At 43.0% G+C, this 21,205-nt stretch overlaps 2 protein-coding genes across 4 annotated transcripts in view; one reads left to right on the top strand and one right to left on the bottom strand.

The window, feature by feature from the left end:
* ncor2 (nuclear receptor corepressor 2) overlaps nucleotides 1-3,116 on the top strand; it is an 87,379-nt gene extending 84,263 nt beyond the window's left edge. For all 3 annotated transcript variants that reach the window (XM_031731286.2, XM_039620481.1, XM_039620480.1), the window contains exon 46: nucleotides 51-3,116. In XM_031731286.2, the coding sequence (XP_031587146.1) occupies nucleotides 51-253 (203 nt within the window). In that variant the 3' untranslated portion in view covers nucleotides 254-3,116. The remainder of the gene's footprint in view (nucleotides 1-50) is intronic.
* A 1,823-nt stretch (nucleotides 3,117-4,939) lies between these two features.
* rflna (refilin A) lies at nucleotides 4,940-13,363 on the bottom strand. Its single transcript, XM_031731285.2, has 4 exons — nucleotides 13,087-13,363; nucleotides 12,627-12,970; nucleotides 8,223-8,332; nucleotides 4,940-8,092 (listed from the first exon to the last, which is right to left on the bottom strand). The coding sequence occupies exons 2-4, from the start codon at nucleotides 12,843-12,845 to the stop codon at nucleotides 7,759-7,761; spliced, it is 663 nt and encodes a 220-aa protein (XP_031587145.1). The 5' UTR covers nucleotides 12,846-12,970; nucleotides 13,087-13,363; the 3' UTR covers nucleotides 4,940-7,758.
* Between the last annotated feature and the right edge of the window lie 7,842 nt (nucleotides 13,364-21,205).

A 21,205-nucleotide genomic window follows, 5' to 3' on the forward strand; every position in this document is an offset into this window, starting at 1 on the left:
AGGAGCAGCATGAACACTTGATAACAACTCTTTGATTTTGCTCTCTGCAGGTTCAACACCAACTCCGTTTCCATGCAACCCGCTGATCATGCGTTACCCCAGCGGACCGGTGCCTGCTCATTCACCCTCCTCTGGCCAACAAGGGAGCCAGGGACCAGGGTCCGGACCCGGACAGGGTCGCCCCTCCTGGGGGGAGGAGGAGCACAAACCTCTGCTCGTGTCTCAATACGAGACCCTGTCCGACAGCGAGTGACTGGAAACGCCAGATTTAACAGGACCTGCGTACGGTCACTCACCTACACAAACACGGCATCCGCAGACCTTCCCACACCATTCCAACACGCATTTCCTCCATCGGTCATCGAGAATGGATCGCGTCCTCCTCTCATGCACCTGATACGCCAAACAGCGACGAAGTGGAACACTGCTGCACCCCCCGTGCATGCATGTGTGCACGCACGTGTATGTATGTTTGCGCTTACATGTTATGCATTCACTCCAGGACTGCTCCAAAGGACAAATCACTTTTTGTTTTTTTGTTTTTTCTTCTTACTTTACTACTTTTCCTCACTGGCCTTATCGATATACACACACATGGACCTCCACCCTTTGCGGGTATCCTGGTCTAATGTTTTTACACTTGTGTGGAAGGGACTGAGATTGTGTCGTTGTCTGGTCAGGAGGCCGATGACTGCTGCTCTAGTGACAGATGATTTGACCTGAGAGCAGCGGCATGCACACGGAGGACCCTCTCGTATTTCTTCATGGTGAACTCGAGGTGCACGTGGCCCGCGCACTGCTACCACTACAAGAACACAGGCGAGGGTGGACAGGAGGAGAATCGACGTGTTTTGTTTTTTCCTTGTTTTCTTTTTTTTCGGATTTGTTTTTTTTACTTTAAATTCTGTCAGTCCAGTCCTGTGTTTGGTGAGCTGAGACCTTTAGTACATTTTGATGGTGAACTTTTGATGGTGTCATTTTGTTGTAAGGATGTATCTTTTTTGCGGGGGGGTGGGGCAGAGATTGTTATGTGGGTGGGTCATATCATTGGTTTACAGGGTAAACATGCTGTTCATTGCTGATGTCGTCACATAGTGGGGAAGGCCCTGGAGAAAAGGCAAAGCCCTAGTTTGACTTCAGGAATCCATGTGCGGAGAGATGATTTGCCAGATGGATGGCACTGAGACAAGTGACACTTTCTCACTGTTTTTATTTTTTTTATTTTATTTTTTTATATTAACCATGTCTGTGTTTGTTGAAACGGTTTTTTGGATATTAAGCACTTAGTTGTCAATCTGTTCACAATGGCATTTAAGAATCTGTTTCCTGTGGCAGGTGGGAAAAAAAAAAATGGACCCAAGAACTGCGTCGAAAATCCCACTGTGGAGGTCTCCTTCAGCATCTGCTCATTTTGTTTTTTGGTCTTGCCACCTCTATTGTGTAGCTCCCCCGCACTCAAAGCGACAATCACGTTTCGGTGATCGATGACTTAAGCCGCTTCGAGCCAGTTTGCAGACCAAACTTAAAGCTGCTAAAAGGCGAATTCCACAGCATCACTCGAGTTTCCTTGCATTAAAAAAGGTGACTTTAAAGAATTAAAAAAGAAGCCATCCTTCTATGACTCTTGGTCCATGGCAGCGTCGGGTTCACCTGGCCTGCTGGTATCCCGTCTCGAAGCTGTCGTGATGATCTGACCTCTGACCTTTTGCTGCCCAAAAGAGGCGCTGAGACTCGACTCCTCATCCAGGCAGATTTTGTACAGTTATGAGATATTCTTAGTGTTAAGTGCCATTTATTTTACAATATACAGTACTGAAGTTATCAAGTGACGCACAATTTTTCTTTTTAGCCCCCACATGCCGGGATTTATACTGTCCACACAGGGAAATGTAAAACAAAAAGCAAACAAAGAGATAAACAAATGAAACATCTTTTTTCCCTCCCTTCCCAATCCATCACTGCCTTAGCTTTTAAATGTTTCACTCATTAGATTTCTACACTAAACAAGACAAAACTGTGTCAAAGGACGGCTTACCTGGGCCTGCATCAGATGTTTTCTTAAACAGAGACCTATGACAAATTAATTCAAGTGTACTTCATTGCAGCTCCTGAGTTTGTACGAGTCAGAGGAGGTGGAGGGGCGAGGCGTTCAGAAGCATCCTGGTAGTTTTTACACGACGATATCTCACAATTTTAGCACATTTTGGTGCAGCGTTTTAAAGGTCACCCTAACTCTGTAAATTGATGTGAAAAGCTTGTTTTTCCTTCCCTGCCTGGGACTGGGAAGCAGCGGCAGTAAGCTCGTGATACTCGCAACACAAACATGACTGTTATAGGACTACCTCCTCTCCCTCCTTCATCCTACCTGTTGACGGTGAAGCATCTAGCTGGCCTTACCTGCAAAAAGCTCATCTCAGCTGTGTTTGAGGTCTCTTTCTTTTCTTTCTTTTAGTTTTTATTTTAAAGTTGTTGGGATTTTTTCTGTCAAGACTGATGGATGGTTTATTTCATCAGGCACGGCAGAAACACAGCCAGGCCTTGTGCATTGGTCTCTGCGTGTCTATCACTTATCCACTGATGAAATTTAAGAATGTGACGCTAAACAGACTAAGCCATATCCAGCTGTTCCCTGACTAATACGTTTTGTTTTTTTTAAGTATACTAAAAATGAATTTTAACATGTATCCATTTTGTTTTTGTTCTCACTGTTTGTTCAGTGCACGCCTGTTTCATTTGAAACCAGATTAATCATTCAAACCTAAAAGGACAAAGGTGATTGCTGATGGTGTTCCCTGGACTGTCCAGTGGTGGGGGGTTGGGGGAGGGAGGGGTGGGGGATTGACAAACAACACATTGTTCAACCATTTTGTGCATTTTTTTTTTTTTTTTTAATTATAACCCACTGTATAATAGCAAGGATTGTATATACAACTGAAGAGATGTAAATATTTATGTGGCTTGCTTCGAGGTTGGTATTACAAAAAAAAGAAAGAAAGAAGAAATATTCACATGGTTAAATTCTACATGCCCACCAGCAAGCTTTGTGGATAGCAGTGTAAAAATGAAAAACAAAAGAGACACTGCCTTAATGTTTAAATAAAAAGCTTATTGCCATTCATGGTCTCATTCTTGTTATTTATTGGCAGTGGCTTTGATTGAGGGGCTGCCGTTTTCCATTTGTTCTTATCATTGGAGCCTAAAGTAATGGTGGTTGATTTACAGCAGGGGGCGGTACACGCAAATATTTCAGTTGCATGTTGAATGTGTTGTTGTGGAAGATTTTTTTTTTTCTTCTTTCTTAAACAGAAGAATTGAAGAAAATAAGTCGAGCTGCATTTTAAATAATTTTAATGTTGCCGCTACAAAATAAAACTGCTTCACGTGCTCTGTGGGGATTTTGCCGAATTCAACAAAGCCCGATAAAACCTGAAATCAACCGACCAATAGGATGCAATTTCACTTTGTAATCATATGATGTATAAGATTTGAGAGTCAGTAAGCATCAGCAGCAAAGTTCCAGTTCAATCTGTCATGTAATTATTAGGACTGACAGAAGAGACTGTGGTCACAAATGCCTCGTTGGTGTCTGAGGTTAGAACTGGCAGACTGCTTTGAGCTGATAGGAAGGCACCGGTAACTCAGATAACCACTGTTAGACCCAGCGTATGCAGAAGAGCATCTCTGAAGACTGGATCCGTTCTGCCTTCCATCTGCAGCTCAGGCTGGTGCTGCTGCTGGTGTTAGGATGTGGTAAATCACTTATTTTACAGCACACAGCACAGCCTCCTGAGGCTACTGACCGCTCCCATCCCTTTATGACCACACTGTGCCCATCTTTTGTCAAAGCTCACATCATCTCAAACTGGTTTCTTGAATGTGAAAACAAGCTCCCTTTACTGAAATGGCCTCCCCAATCAGATCTCAATCCACCTTTGGGATGTGGGTGGGACAGGATGCCTTGTTGGTGTCTGAGGTGTCATCGTTGGTGTCATCGTGGATGTGCAGCTGACAAATCTCCAACTGTGTGATGCCGTCACGTCAAAATGGACTAAATCTCTGAGGAATGTTTCCAGCACCTTGTTGGGGGACTTAAAATTGATACAATATCAAATTTGAGATGAAGTTTCACAATAAAGTGAGAGTATATTTACCTGCTTGTGGTTTTATTTTGTCAGCCGTCCAAAATGGCTCAGATATGGTGGGGCAATATTAATGTGTATATCTTGTCATGCTCTCACTAGAACAAGCCTCTAGTCACAATGAAAGTTTGTCTTTTACTGAGGTGCAGCTACAAACTAGTTCCTACAGGAAGCTGACACTAAAAGGTTATCTAAGCAATTTTTCACATGTCTCTGATGTTTTGAGCACCATGAGGCGAGCTGATAATAATTACATTGTATTCAATAGGAAGCAGACATTTCTGCAAAAGTAGAACAGACACTAGAAAAAATAGAGGAAGGGCTGTATTCTAATATTGATTTTGGGGTGAGCCTTCCCTTTTGGTGTTTTGTTTAAAAATAATAAATGTACAGTTTGGATTAACACTCCAAGAGAAAAAGCGTTTTATAGATGAGGTCCTAAATGTGAAAGTGCGGTCACGCCCCGTTTGCTGCCTCGCCGTGGGAGAGACGGATGAGGCGCCGAATGATGATGTGGGCTGCTGCAGACTCCCATCCAAAACCCCGCACCAACACTGGCAGCAGCAGCTAATGTTATTTTTGTTGCAGTCTGATATTTAAAACCAGCCGAGGATGAACATGCAGAACGATCGCCACCTTGATTTACAGCCTCTGTTCTTGGATAACGCTTTGAAAACATTAACATTACATTCTGCTTGATGGACAGGCCTCGACTCTATTTTAATGCGGCACAGTCCGTCAAATAGAAACACCTGTTTCTGTTTCCCGTGATCACAGATGAGCAAGAAAAACAACAGAAGTAAGGTTTGGGAACTGCTCGTCTTTTATTCCATCAGGATAATCATCTTTTGTTTTAAATTACTTTCTTCGATCAGAATAACAACAATGATTGGCGTACAAAAATAGAAAGAGAATTGCGAAGTGCCTCGATGCCACATATACAACAGGAAAATATTTTACAGTAACAAAATCAAGTGTTAGAAAACACACAAAGGATCTCACATAAAGCCACCAAGGTATTACACTCGACACTGGTCGACTGTCTCTCGTCATCCTCTGACATTTCACAGGCCGTCTCTGACATTTCTCGCACCATCTGCACGTTGCAAAACTCCTAACATCTTCCCGAGGAGCTTTGTTTTGTAGAAAAAAACCGTCTCCTGAACAATTTCCTCAGCCGCTCTCTATTTTTTTCTTTGAAAAGAGCAGATCTGCTTGTCTCGTCTCTTCTCGCTCTTTACATTTGTTTCTTCCTCTCTACAAAAACCCATCTTACAGTACTGATGCACTGCCTCAGCTTCGTGCACGCCTTACTTTTCCGTTTGACACTTAACCCGGAGGCTATTTCAAACTGTGAAAATACAAGAAAACCTCAACTGACAATCAACAACACACACTGGCAATGACTTAAAATTGATACCTAAGAAAATTTGAGGTAAAGTCTGAAGTTTCAATATTCGCCATGTTCAGTAATTAAAACACTTACATATATTTATATTAGACACACATAAAGAAATAGATGAAACCCTCAATGGAGAAATGTGGCGTGGGTTCACTGCTTCACTTTTGTGAGTTTTTGTGCTACTGTGGATCTGAAAAAAGGAAATGCTCAGTTTATTCTAGACTCGCCTAGTTAAGTAGATTTTATTAATGAAAGTCTGCACTTCGGTGACTTAACAGAGGTTGGATTACACAGGGTAGTTTTGACTAAATATCTGATAAACAGACACAGTGCTCTGTTTTCTTAATTAAATGTTACTTTAGCTTAGGCCCGACTGATACAGGATATTTAAGACGGATACCAATATCGGGTGATTTAAATATCAGATATCCCGATACATCGGCCAATATTTTTTTCTTGTCAGACACAGAACTTTCTAAAAATTTGCAGATTTACTTTTTCCCAACTTTTCACATTTTCCTGTGTAGTTATTTATTTACTTGTCTGCTGACTGCTCACATCAGCTGGTTGTGGAGTTTGATCCAGTGTGCTGCCTGGAGGGAAGCCGCAGACATAGTTTGCCCTCTGGTGGACAAACTGTGCAACAACACCCATGACATGAGTTAAACTTCAGGGTGTTTCTCCCGTTTCTTCCTTGCATTTCAAATGTGTTTATCACAGATAGGTCTGCTAATATCAGCTGATAGTATTGGCAGGACTCTAGTTTAGCTTGTTGGGTAAGACTGGCTTTTTGGAAGTTATGCTACAAGTTGTGATTCGACATCAAAGATTACTTCGATTATTATTCTTATTATTATGGACGGTTTTACTCGCTAAGGTATTCCTCAATCTTTAAATGAAATCACTTAACGAGATGTCTTTCATAGTGTCCGCTGCCACTGAATGTGGAGCAGTGTTGGCAATAACACGAGGAACAGTTAAAAGAGATGTAAGATCACCGCACAGAGTGAATTTGGAAAAGCTTCTTGTTTTGTGTTTGTTTTGTAGGCCTGACAGAGAAGCAGACGAGTGAGCGCCACTGTACAGTTTGTTCTGTACCGAGAATTATGACGGGGGAGTGTTACATACTTCCCTCTGATTGTTAAAAGTGAACTGTTTGAAAAAGGAAAAAAAAAAAAAAGGAAATCACTGTTGAAGGTCCTGTTCTCAGTTATACTGGAACTACAGGTGATGTGGTCCTTTACCCACACTTAAATTCATTTTTTAAGCATTAAACAATTAATATATTGCTAATTTATTTATTCATTTTTGTTTTGCAGCCCTTCAGCACCTCCTAGAGAGCAAACAAAAACCAGTTACCAAAACTCCAACGTGTTCGTTTTAACTGAACAGCTGTCATGGCTGTGATCCGACACAGTTAAATATAATGCTACAGAGAGTTTTTACGGAGATCCCATGTCTCCTCGTATATTCTCTCTAACTGTGTTGTTTTGACTGAAAGACTCTAGCCTTAGCTCTCTCGATCAAACTGCACAAGCTTGAATTGAAAGTGTCCAATGATAAGCGAGCGCGCTGCCTCAGTGTGCAGTCTCACTCGAGGGAGACAAACTCTTCAAAACGCTCTTTGGTCCAAATTTTCATACGCAGTTCTGAAATTCCCCCGTGTCGTGCCAAAAGCCCTCGGAGAGAACTGTGATATATAGAAAACAAGTGCAATAAAGCCATTATTTAGAAAGCTTTACATTGTGTGTGACTGATTTTTCAAAGGCTCGGCTGAAATCCAAAACACGAGTCATTCTCGATTTTTCCCTATATACACAGATATCTACATTCTGATCATTGCCATCACTGAGGTTGCAAAGGAACCCGAAGTAATGCGAAGGCCACTTGTCAGCGTTATAATTAAATAAGACATTAACCACCGAAGCGCAGCTTTGAGCTGCCAGAAAACCAGCGCCCTTTTTAGAGACTGCAACAGTAGAAAATCTAAATATAATCAGGTTATTAAATGTCACTGCAGTTTCTTCCATGGCCAGTAAAGGTGAACAGAGCAGTTTTCATGGAGTCCAGATATTGCTTGAAGTATTTCCCTCTCAGTGTGGGCCTTTGTGAGTTTTTTTTGTCCTTGAAATAAAAAAAAGAAGAAAAAAAGAGAAAAGAACCAGGACGATCACCAAATAGCCTTTTTTTCCTGTGCAGGCTGATGCAGTCCAGACCCTACAGGTCCTCTGTGTAGATGATGCAGGGACTAGTATCCTCACTTGACTCCAGTTTCACTGTGGAGACATACCAACGGCGGGAGCCTGTGGCGTTGTAGTTGAGCGTGGTGCGGTAAGTGTTCTTGGCGTGTTTCGGGTAGATTATGGTGGTGCTCTGGTAGCTGACGGGCTTCTGCCGGGGCTCCAGGTACACCTGGGTTTTGTAGCTCCTCCAGGTGCAGTTCCGCACCGCCACCACCGTCTCGCTGAAGGACGTGGCCGTGGGAACGGGGGTGCAAAACACCCGGTCGCGGTAGTGCTTGTCGGAGTCGTACTTGACCTCAGAGTTACACCTGAAAACGACAAAGTGGCCGTTTAGAAACTCACGTGAAGCGGATCAATAGGTGGGAGTGCTGACAAGAGAACAGCGCTCAGATGAAAGAGGATGCAAAAACAGTGCCACATCTTTCCATGCGCCCTTACTTGATTTCCTTCTCTGGTTTGGGGTTGACCTCGATGCTTTCTCCAAAGAACACGGGGTGCATGCGAGTCTTTGGGTCGGTTCCCGTGGAGTTCAGCAGCAGGTAGGGCAGCTGTGCAGAGAAAACACGGGTTACAATCTCACATATAAGCAAACAATCATCCCAGTTAAGAAATCCCAACAGAGTCAGTTCAAATCACTGGAGTGCCCACCCTCTTTCTTCTCAACCTCCCAACAACTCGCCTTTTTGAGGGTACAGGCCAGTACTACAACAGTTAGACCAGAAAGACAACAACACTTTCACTCTCCAGCCTGTCTTTATCAACAGGAAAAGCTGATTTTAAAATACATTTAAAAGTTCAAAAACGTAGCCCTCCTTTTCCGGACCAATTCTGCACCCCTGCCCTTCTGTTCCAACATCCCAGCTCTAAGGAGGTTAACGCATCCACACCACTGCTGGTAGAGATGCAGCGTGTTACTCAATGTGCTTTTTAAAAAATGAGTTTAGATTACAAAAGGTTAGCTGCACTACCTCGCATGCATTAATTATGTTGATTGAAGACATTTTCTTTTAATCCATTAACAAATTTGTCCCCATATCCTCCTGAAGCTAAAGCTGACTTCTTACTGTGTCTCACTAAAAGAGTAAAAAAAAGATTTGGTTTTCTGTCCCACAAGAGCCAAAAAAAGTCTTTTTAATTTTCTATCTGACTCATTAAAGAAACAGTTATTATCTCTGCAATGCTTTACAACCAATAACCAAAAATGCTCCAATCCAATACCTGTACAGCTTGGTTTATTGGCTATATGTTACTACACAGGGTTGTTCACGGTGTTATGACATGTGGATTACAGATGCTCTATCAAGACTTCGCTCCCAAATATCACACAATATGATAAATAAAAATTTAAAGTGATAGTTTGTTTTAAGCACACCCTAGGGCTAAAATTTGGGGATTATTTGGTTTTGTTGTATAATCTGTCTGTTGAAGCTCTGATTGTGACTTGACCTCTGACCTACAAGACTGGCCCCCTCTGGAGCCCTCAGTGGACACAAAAGCTGGTGCAGCAACAATGCAACGGACCCTTTTCTGTACACGTGCGATTAAAAACTCTAACCCCGTCCGAATCAAACCACTCCACAACCGCAGCTCTGCTCCCTCTCACATTACACAGGAGAAGCCGTCACATGCTGCGGTCTGGACTGCACATGCCGCTACAGGGGACGAGCGAGAGAAGGCCAAGGGCGCTGCAGATCACCGCGAGAAGCTCGTCTTACCTACAGCCCACCATCATCGCCGCGCGGTGCCATCCGAGCGACGGCGCCGCGCTTCAACAGCTGCCACGCAGCAGCGAACAAAAAGCTGAACTTCAGCCTGGTTCGTTTTTCTGCTCTGTGACCTGGAAACAGCGCGCGAGGGTCTGATTGTCTTTCCACCGCTGCTCCCGCGTGGAGAGCATTCCAGGTATTTCGCCGCAGACGGTGCGCTCTGGCAATGTCTGCAAAGCAAACAGTCGTGAATGGAGGGGTGGCCTCCTCCAGGCGCCGTATCCCCAAGCATGTACACACAGCACAGCACCCCCCCCACCACCACCCCACTGGAAGCACATTTCCACGTAAGAAGAAATAGTGTGCAGCTGAGCAACCCACACAATGCAGAGCTATGGAGAGAAACGCCAACCCAAACACAGACTTCCAACTGGGGGCTGTTTGTTGCAGCAAAGTCTGTGTTTGTGTGGATGTTATCCAAATATCGATAGTATTGATACCAGTGCTGGTATTGGTATCGGACTGATACTAGCCTGATAGGATCGATACTTTGTTTCTATCCTCTGAAGCCCAGATTCTACTTGGCTGCAGACACAGGAACGGACAGCTGGAGAGCTGACAGTCTCCAAAAACAGCCAGTTTCAAAACGCATGTTGTCGTAACTAATTATTATGAAAAGTAAATAACTGCATTGCCCTAAAACCATGACACGCTGCTCTCCTTTACATAAAGCTGCCTTTATAGATTTGAAGTATTGGTATTAGTATCGACACTGACCCTGTATTCACTTGCTATCTGATCAATACCAAAATTTGCTGAATTGCACAGCAGTAGAGGTATTAGAGCAGAGCCCGGCTCATCAGTATCCCACAGCAAGCCAAATTTAAGAAAAAGTGATCTGTCTCCTTCCTGTCCTTCCTGTCTAATCCACCAGCAGCTGGAGCCACCTCCTTGAACTGGACACGTCCACAGCCTCTGAAATACACGCGATTACACGACCACGCATGTGCTTTTCATGCATCCTGTCGCTCCTGTGAATCTCTTCACACATAAAAAGATGCAGATATAAGAATAATTATCCTGCATCTGCATGAATTTGAACCACGTTTGAAAACGGACGAAGCTGGCTGAGCATTTATCTGTGTTTAATTTAGAAGTGAGAGGTCATCAAGCACTTATGCAATGGCGTGAGGACGCTATAACAAGCCCCCCCTGCACCTCTGAAATAGAACCAGAGGATTGTTCTTAGGTAGCATACAAAAACAACACAGAAATAGATTTGGAAGGAGTAAAAACACAAAAAGCAAACAAAAAATGGAGCATAGGTACACCTCCCTTCATCCTGCCAGCAGACTTGTACTCGGTAAACTTGGGGAAACTGTTTTTTAGATCGAAATATTTGACTCTTTTAATTCAAACAGGCCCACAGACAGAAACAGGAGCAGCTCCTTTCTTTAAAAAAGAAAAAGGAAAGGAAAAACCACAAAGCGGAGGAGTCGCTCTAATCCGAACCTCCAGAGGATTAGATGATCGTTTTTTTTGCTTCACATCTCAGCACACACCAGTGTCGTGCACCTCCCAGGATGCAGCGCTGCATTTCTGAGGCCTCTTTCACACACTTTAAAAGCCACCTCAGCCTGTGCAGACATGTTCTTAAGACTTTTGGAACTGGGAGTGACCTGGAAATGATTTTCAATCAAATCAGCCTCGTCATGTGATTCACTGCAGGACGTGCCAATGAAAAGTGTTTGCCTTGAAAGAAGAGACAATGCCTCGTGTTATGTTGATTCCCCAGCAAAAAACAAAGACAAAGTAGCAACATTGCCTTAAACTGCACTGTCTGACTCATTTTGCACATTTGTTTACCATATAGGCAGGAAGACTGCTGCTAATGCAGGAAGCTATTTAGGATTTTCAGATAAGACAAGAAACAACAAAGATCAAAAGGCTATATAAAGACAGAGTTTTTATTACTTCCACATTTAAACTCATTGTGAACAGCATTTAATGCAGAAAGACGCTGGCTTCCAGATGTCCAGATGTTTGTTTGTTTTTTTAGAATTAAGTGATCTTTTTGGTGATTTTTGAGGTTCTCGGATACCCTGCAACTTCATTTCGATACTTGTAATTCTATTCTTTTTAAGGAGCTGGGCTTGTGAAAGTTCAGAGATTGAGCAGGACTAGCAAGCTATGGACAAAAATATTAATATTAAGCAAGAGATCAAAGTCAGAGTAAAATAGCCAAATAAATTAGTGTTTGAAATGGACAGTTTTGCACCTGCAGGGGACTGTCTGTACATATTTGTGCTACTGACTTTTCTAAATCCCCCACCCCTCCATGGGAATGCAACATGACAGACTGTGAAGGCTAATACTGTACATTGCTTTAGGATAACAAGCAAAACAGGTTGAAGTACCGCCTTAAAAATCAACTAATTTGAACCAGCAGGTTTCAACAAGAGGGCACAGACCTGCTGCTGATGGTTAATTTACAGGACTAAAAGTCTGGTTTTCTGTCTACAAGTTCACAGTCGCGATCCTGTAGCGACAGCAGACTCTGAGTAAAAGCCTGATCCAAGCTTTTTCATATGCAAATCATTACATACCATTATCATTTTGATCACATTTGACTATTTACTGATCTGGTCAGCCTGCCACCTTCATTCATGCTGATGAAGTAACGGTGTTAATAAGTGTCATCGTTCTGAGGGAATTCTGGAAAGGACCCCTGGGAGTCCCTGGGCCCTAATTTGGTAACACGGTTAGACCCAGGGCCCAGCTGATGCACGAGGCTGAAAAATAAAAACGTTATACTGTACTGTGGAGGGTCCAGTAGCAAGAGTGCAAATTCATAAGTTTGCAACTGAATTCCAGAAACACACACACACACAGAAAAAGAGAGAGAGAGCTTCCAGATGTTGTGTGAGGGGGACTGATGTGAAATCTGTTTCTGGCCAAACGCTAAAATACTTTCAGGTTTTCAGTTTCTCTTCCTTCAGCGTCATTACTGAGCATGAACTCCTTTGTCCTTTAATTCATTGTGTCACTGAAGCGTCTGAGTGCAAAATTGGGCACAAAGACCAGGAATAAGTATCCGCGGTATTAAAACAATAAAGTGCAGCAGTTTGTTTCTTACCAGTTTCCCTTCTCTGCTTTCCTTCTTATAATATCCATGATGGCTTTCGACGGGCGTCGTGCAGCTCCCCGAGCGCGACTCGATCAGAGCCGGAGAAAGTGAGCAGAAGGGCGGACTTGGACTCGGGGGCAAACCCGAATCCGGACTGTCGAGCAGACCTTCCCTGTTCTTTCCTTTGAGGCTGTCATCCATCGCTTGTAAATGTAGGTGCCCCACCATTTCTGGGACGGCTCAGTTATTTAAAAAAAATGAAGCCCAGTCGCACTCACAATACTTTTTTCTTTCCTTGAAGCGCTCCTGAGTCGAGCAGAAACAATCCTGTGCGAACTCTCTCAAGAAGACTTCTGCAAGTGAGGAAAAGAAAAAATCAGGGAATGGCATTTAACCACTGGCCACAGGCTTTGGACAAAACCCCTCAGACTGATATCAGCTCAGCTTCAAACTTCAAACTTTACTGTACCTGCGTGGTGTCAAGTATCCACTTTAATCCGGAAAGATATTCCAAATATGCGCGAAGAAGTCTGAAACAAACACACGGTAGCCACGGACTCAGCTCCAAAGTGAAATATTATCTGTTTTATAATTAAAAAAAACAACCAAATAAACAAAAACAACTACGTAGTAAAACTCGCGCAAAAAACAAAGAGTCGACAGCGCGTCTGGCACCGAGCTGCAGGAGAGCTCCTCTGCTCTGACCGTGTGTTCCAGTATGTGTGCGCACTGTGTGTGCGCGCTCTTCACTGGAGAGCTCCCTCTTAATGATCCTGCCAGGCTTTTTTCGGCCCCCCCTCCGTACCTGGATCTAGTCCAGCCCCTCATGATCTGGATCACTTCCATGTACAACCGACAGGGGCGAGCACATCCTCCCAGCTCCTCCTGTACAGTTTGGCTGGTGTGTTTTGCAAACCTGCTGACGCGCATTTAAGCAAATTATCTAATTTCCTGACTGCTGCAGTCGCCGATCTGCTTAGATATATTATAATTAGTAGGTAGGGACAAGTAATTCATCATCCGCTAGTAACGAGAACAGATACTGTGATGGAGTCGTTTCATAGTGTTGGCGAAGAAGAAAAATTGAAAAACAAATACGTATAATAAGCAAATTGTTCTGACACTTGTTCAGTGTTTGCACTTGGTTATAGCTAATAATTAATTGTAAGTTAATGATATACGACTTGAGCAGAGCAATCCTTTTATTAATTATTTGCATCGTTTCGTGGCAATTCATGAAGTAGTCACAAAATGCGATTTTGTGCGCCTGTACGGATGCATGGATATTCAGCAGGACTGTTTCGGTTGGAAGCATGTTTGTATTTTTTGGAGACTGCACCCAAATAGTTTTGTTGCCTCACCCTAACCAAAGAGAGAGTGAAAAAAAATGTAAGCATAAAAATAAAATGGAAGAATTTCTGACAATAAATTCTTTCCCATTCACTTCCCCACGAGGCTTTCCTGTCTCTCGGTTTTCATGTCATGAAGAAAGTTCAAAAGTGTCAATAAAAACGAATAAATATATACAATTTCAACACTATTTTAGATAGATTTTTTGGAGATTAAGTTGCATTTGCATAATATGTACTTATGAATTGTTGATTTACTCATATTTTGCAAATCAATAAATCACTCATTGATTTATGACTGAAGTTAAATAAAAATGCGTTTAGAAATTCTCCTTCATCATCTGCAGCATTGCCAGCTTAGTTTGTCACAGGCCTCTGCAGGGCCCAGTAGCCATTCATACATAAACAGTAACTGGTGTAAGTCCTGTCTGTGCACTGAGCAGTCAGCACTGTAGTTTAGTTTGCTGTTAGCAATGTTAGTATAGCAGGTATTATCCATTGTTTGTGTCACCGCTGTGATTCATCAGGTTGAAACTTGTCATGCTGACATTTTCTTGCAATTTCACCAACATGAAAAGATACTTTTCCAAGTGTATTTTAGATAACTTCAAAAGTCTTTTTTTCACCCCAACCCTTTTCAAACACACAGTGCCAGTATTGTTGCAATATTTTTCCCATAATCTCCTTTTTCACTGTGAAACTTTCTAAATACCTTCATGCTAAAGCTTTATAAACTTTTTAAACCAACCACAGCGCCGACTTTTAGCCTTTGAGACTTGTGTGTAATGTTTAGTATCCTTTATAGCTTTAGAAAAGAAAAACCTCTCTGAACTTTAAGTCCCAGTAAAATTAAAGATGAATAAAACCCTCTTCATGTGAAACACATCAGTGCAATTTTAAAGACAACCTTGGAGAGAGGAATGATGGTGGGGTCAGAATGTGGCATAAACACCAAAAAGCATGGATCCATCCTGCCTTCAGGTTATTAAGGACAAAGTTCAGGGATATGTTTTTGCAACTCTTTGGAACCTTACTAATAACTGAGGACCATTTAAAATCTAAACTCTACCTGAGTAACGTTGCTGACCATGTCTGTCTCTTTATGAGCATAGTGTACCCATCTTCTGATACCTGCTTACTGCAGGATGACAGTCCATGTCACAAAGCTCAGATCCTCTCAAACTGGTTTCTTGAACATGAAAATGAGCTCCCTGTACTCAAACGGCCAATAGAGCACCTTTGAGACGAGGTGGAACACGAGAGTTGTGTTGTGGGTGTGCAGCTGACAAATCTGCATCAACTGTGAGACGCTATCATGTCGATATGGACCAAAATCTCTGAGGTATGTTTCCAGCACCTTACTACATCTATGCTATGAAGAATTTCAGCAGTTCTGAAATCAACAGGGGGTCCAAGCAGTGTATCTAACAAAGTATCCTGTGGATGTAGACATGTGTAGGCACGCATTTGGAAAAAAGAAGAAGAAAGAAGTCCGACAGCTGAACAGAACAGTGTTATCTACCATCGTTTTTGACACAATCTGTTTTGAAAACATGCTCTGATATGGAAAGCTTTTTACACAAAGCTATTCAAAAGTTCCCCAGATATATTCAAAGATAATCCTGTCCCGTCAAGAAGCATCCTCGTGCCAGCCGTGTTTAGTTAAGTGAAGAAATGCTCAGTCAGCTGCTTTGTTTAAGCAGTTTGCTTTTGTTTGGAAAGCATTTAGTGAGGAAAGAGCGATTCATTATTTTTCAGGAGATCCGTGTGTCTGCGTGTCTGTAGCTATCCTGCCTGGTATATTTCAGGACTGGGTGGAGACGGGTGGTAACTCTCCATCCAGCAGCAACCAAATGAGTTGCTCTCACACACACACACAGACACAAACAAAGCAGACCTGAGTGAACAGGCAGCAGTCACTGTGTCAGACAGAGGAGACTGAATTGAATCCTTGTTGATCATTCCCTGGCATAACGTCTGCGCTCTCTGTTCATACTCTTATAAACAGCAGCTCTGCCAAAAGGGAAATCAGAGCATAAATAACAGCCAGTGCAGAACTGCACAGACTCTTAAGTGGCTGATTGTATCTTTGATGGTCCAGCAGCTCTTCATGGTGATTACCACAGATTTCCAGGAAATCATGCATGATGGGTTTTTTTCCTCCTTGTTTGTTTTTTCAGTTCTCATAAAAACTAAGATAACTCTGTGTTTGCCTTTGTTGTCTGGAAGATATATTTAATGGCATGCCTGTTAAGCCTGCACAGCTGTAATCTTGTTTGCTGAGAACTGTTTTCCCTCCTCCGTGTATTCTGTTTGGAAGCCGCAGCAGGAAACCGTGGAGAGAGGCTTTTACTAGCATTCCCTGCATCAGGTGTGTTTTTGTATCATCGTGTCCATCCTTAAGAGCCCAGTGATGCTGATCCTCAGACATTCCAAGGATTAGTGTGGAGATCTGGTACAGATTAGCCGTAAGACACTGGGACCCAGATGATGAGCACTTTCGTGGGTGCAGGCATGTCTGTGAGCATGCCGAAAGGAGGAGTCGCTCAATTGCAACCTCAGCGAAGGATAACCCAGAGAGCTGTGAGAATAACAGGAGTGAGCATGGTAGAATTTTATCTTGGTATTTTACACATGGGTCGGTTTCTCCATGCTGCACGTGGGCGCATTGATAGATCAGTTCAAACCTGCAATCAGCCCATCTAATTCTAGTTTGTAAGCAAATATCTGAAGCCATCTTACATATAGAAATGTGGAATCAAATAGTTTCATGAGAACTGGGTTCTCAGGTTGAGGTATGGACTTTGGGTCAATGGTGTAGATTTGCTGCAGCGCTTGGGATCACTGCCCTGTTGCATGACAGTCTTGGCAAATCTTTAGCTGTCAGACAGATGACCCTATCTTTGATTATAATACTTTTGCATTCAGAGGAATTCATTGTAAAGTCAATGACTACAAGATGTCCAGGTCCTGTGGCTCCAAACAAGCCCAAATCATCATCCCTCCACCACCGTGCCTGACAGTTGGTATAAAGTGTTTGTGCTAATTTGCTGTGCTTGGTATAAATGTAGCAAGGTGTTTTATGGTCAGACTGAAGTCTTGTGGTTTCTTCAAATTCAAGGTTGTAAGTCGTTGCAAAGGCATAAACTATGAGATAATAATAGTATAACTAAACAGCAACCAGATGATATTTGGATGAACTGATCGCAAAGTTATTAAACATCCTCTTTAGAAACATATTGATTAGGTTCTTATAAACTTTTATGACTATTACATTAATGTTGTTTTGTATATCTATGTTACAATAAATCTGAGACAGTTTGACACAGTTTAGCTTCATTTCTAACACGCAAACACAACATCCGAGCTAATTTCCCCGGTATATATTTCAGTGCCCATTGTTTGAGTTTACAGGTTTTGCAAAGAGGAAGTCAGTTCAGCTGACATAAGGAGGTTACTTTATGACCAAACTGAATGTATTTTCCATGTCCTTCATCACATGTTCAGGGAGATGATTTACTCCATTATTATGTTTGGGGACGGCCATTTGCATACCTGTTTTATTCGTTCCATTTATTCAGGAAATATTATTTAACAGGCACGTTTACCATTTTGACCCAATTCTGTGGGAGTTGATTGAAGAGTTCTGCAATCAATATTCTTCCTGAGTTTCTGAGAGCTTGGAGATCCCAGGAGGCGTTGAGACAGACACAGTGGGGGAGGAAAGTCAAGCTGTCGGCTGATGATTCATTTTTTTAAGTACTCCATCATCCTTCCCCCTCACAGGGCAATCATTCCTCACATCCTGCCACACACACACACACACACACACACACACACACACACACACACAAATGTGAGAACACAAACATGTTTGCATAGATTCAGAGGCTCGCTCTCTTACACATTCCTGATCTGCAGAAATCTCTGGCATTCTCTCCGCAGTCACACAATCCTGCCAAGCCAGCTGTACGAACTGCACCAGAGTAACAGCAGGAGGAGGAGGGGTTGGCGCAGGTGTGTCTGTGCGAGTTTGTTTGCGTGCAACAACAGAACAACAGGCATTTAGCCCCCGTGACCAATTTTTCACGTTTTCACAGTGCAGCTCACTGTCCGTGTGGGGGTGTGTGCCTGCTTCGGCGTAGCCCTCAGTGTAAACAAGGTGCAGAGGGGCTGTTCCCAGCAGGACGTCTATTTTGAGCTGACGGGGACGTCAGAGTTGTTTCCACACACAGACTCAGCTGTGAATCTTCTCCATGTTGCAGATAGGTGACCATTTCTCCAGTTTGCCTTTCACACAGTGTAGACGTAAACAGCGACTGCTCGTTCAGCAGACTCATGTGGCCCCGCTGCACCTCTCCTCTGATAGCCTTACCCCCGCCCGTTTGAAAAGAAACAGCTTTTGACACGATGATTGATGAGCCTGGCTGACTTTCAGTGTGCCATCCAAACCACAGAGTTCACTGTGAAATGCACTTCTCAGGATCCTGGCTGCATCTGGTTTTATTAATGTACACAGACTTCCTCTATCTCCACTAAATCTCTTCTCCTTCCATTCTTTCTAAACTCTTTTTCTATATAGATGGTCTGAAATTGGAATATTTCTTTACTAGGGGTCAACTCAAAGATACCTCATAAATCTACAGAAAAATGTAAACAAGAGATTTAAATCTGGAGCATCAGTCTAGCTCTGTGTGGATTTTTTCCCCACAATTTCATGTTAACTTGAATGCAGCGATTTTATTATTTTTTTTGCCAGAGATGAGGAAGACAGCAAATGTGAAAATGACAACGAGGAAGACTTAGGGAACAAGTCTAAAGTAAAAGCATTTACTGTAATATTCCTGTCACGTCTAAAAGGAGGAAGCAAAAGTTCCACACTGCAGGGTTAACAATGGCTCAATACGTAGAAGCAACCTATCAGTTCCACAGTTACGAGTCACTGTATTAACAGCTAGAGCAGAGGTGGGGAACTCCAGGCCTCAAGCTTTTAGATCTCACCCTGGGTCAACACACCTGGATCAAATGATTAGTTCATTACCAGGCCTCTGGAGAACTTCAAGACACGCTGAGGAGGTAATTTAGCCATTTAAATTAGCTGTGATGCATCAAGGACACATCTAAAACCTGGAGGACACCGGCCCTTGAGGCCTGGAGTTGCCCACCCCTGAGCTAAAGCATGGGTGCCAAACATAAGGCCAGTGGGGCCAGAATCGGTCTGGCAAAAACTTCAGTTCAGCCCACTGGGTGGCTTTGGTAAATGTAAAGACGTGCATACATTTTGGACTTTTTACTGTATGTTTTATAGGTTTGACCATTTTTCCTATTGATAATGACCTCCCCCATGGTCAATCATACAACACCAGAGTAGTTACTATAAAAATGCTTGTTTTTCCACTGTAGTTTTTTTTGTCATCTAACAAAAGCTTTCTTGTGTATAATTACAGGACAGTGTAGCCAATCAGCTCTGTTTTTCTTACTATTGAAGCACAAAGAGTCGTGCTGACAGTGTTAAAATTGCACTTCTTTTCCTTATATTCAGATATTTGAGGTATTCAGTGTGTAGTTAAAGTTCACATTTAGATAGAGGGCAGATTCATGTGTCCAACCCATTTCACATCCCCACATCAAAGTGAGCTGTAAGCCCCACAGTGCAAAATGAGTTTGACATCCTCGATCTAAAGGATGCTTTCATCAATCTGCTGCCGGTACAAATGATGAATGTACGCAGGAAATTTAGCTAGACCCTAAATCATACCCTGATGTATTGTATCTATCTATCCATATATACATATATTGCCTTGAGCTCTGTCCATTGGAGAGTCTTGTTTTTAGAGGAAGCTACATAAATATGTCTTGACTTGATCTTGGACTGAGCTGATTAGTGTTTGTGTTGCTCTGTGCAGTCTTGCACACTCTGCTACCCCCTTACTTGGACTTCCCCGGGGCTCCACAGCTGTTGGCCTTGCATGTTAGCAGCTCATCCACTCTCAGCTGTAATCAGTGATTCACCTGCACTCTTCTTCCTCTGACATCTTTGCTTTGTGTGAACAGTAAGTAGGTAAACACGCACGCTGACTTTTGTTTAACGTGTCAGTTACAGCGGCTAACTGTGTTTATCGATATACTCCATGATGCAGACTTAGAGCATTGTCTTTTATCAGCGCACATGCGGATCTATGTTCTGCTGAGGTAATTACATAGTGACAATTTAAACACGTGTAACGTCATAAAAAATTGACATTGTGCGCAGACAGTCGATAGTCAGTCTCTGGCTTATAGATATGACATGCACATGGTCCACATGAGTCACAAAACTCTGTCAGACAAATAGCAGGGAGCAGGAGTGTCAGTGGTATCCACCCTCAGAAAAAAGAAATGCGGGCAGTGACACTCTATTGATTTTCAGTGGTATTTATTGACCGAACAAGGTGTGCAGTGGTCACAGGGAGAGCTGGGCTCAGCGGGGGAGCAAACACAGCCAAGTGAGTGAGCCAAAGAAGACAAGAAAAGGTCACGGCATGTGTAAAGGACAGAGCGATAACAGCTGTTTATGTTTCCTGTCCCATTCATCTCCATTCATCTCTACACCCTGCCCTGCGCTCTGTGCTCTGGAGGCATAAACAAGCCCCGCTCCCGGGCCGTGACAGGAGCCTTGCCTATTTGCTCAACATGTTTGCTCAGGGCTGCGGTTTGGGTTAGAGCGTAAGCTGTGCATAAGTAACCAATCAAATGCAACAATTTGAGACTGATGTCAACGACGAGCAGCTCACCACAGTAACATGATATTTATTACCACACAATTAGACCAAAGCGATTTAGCCCAGGTTGTAGGAAGAAGAAACAATCTGGGACTTCCTCTTCAGTGACGCAGGGATTTATTCTCTACAGTACATTTTCTCCAGAGAGCTTCCTCTCCTCTGCTGCCTTGGGGGATAGGTTAAACTCTCATCTCACAGTGATTTGTGCTCCAGTCACTTCTCATGACTTGTCTCCTGCAGGCTGACAGCCCCTCTGCTATCAGAGCATGGCCGTGCTTCCCATGGTGCTTTGTGTTTGCCTTCTAGCCTGCAGGAATGAAATGACAAGCGAGGACCACCCATGTGTGCTTTTGCCTTACTGTTCCCCAGTTTGAGTTTGTGCGTGTGCGCATGTGTGTTTGAAACCATAATCCCTCGTTTATGTTTGCATGCTTGCACCCTGGGCAGCATCATGACCCTTTATTTGGAAAGGCTGACA

This window comes from Oreochromis aureus, linkage group 12 (assembly GCF_013358895.1).
Source record: "Oreochromis aureus strain Israel breed Guangdong linkage group 12, ZZ_aureus, whole genome shotgun sequence".
Classification (NCBI taxonomy): Eukaryota; Metazoa; Chordata; class Actinopteri; order Cichliformes; family Cichlidae; genus Oreochromis; species Oreochromis aureus.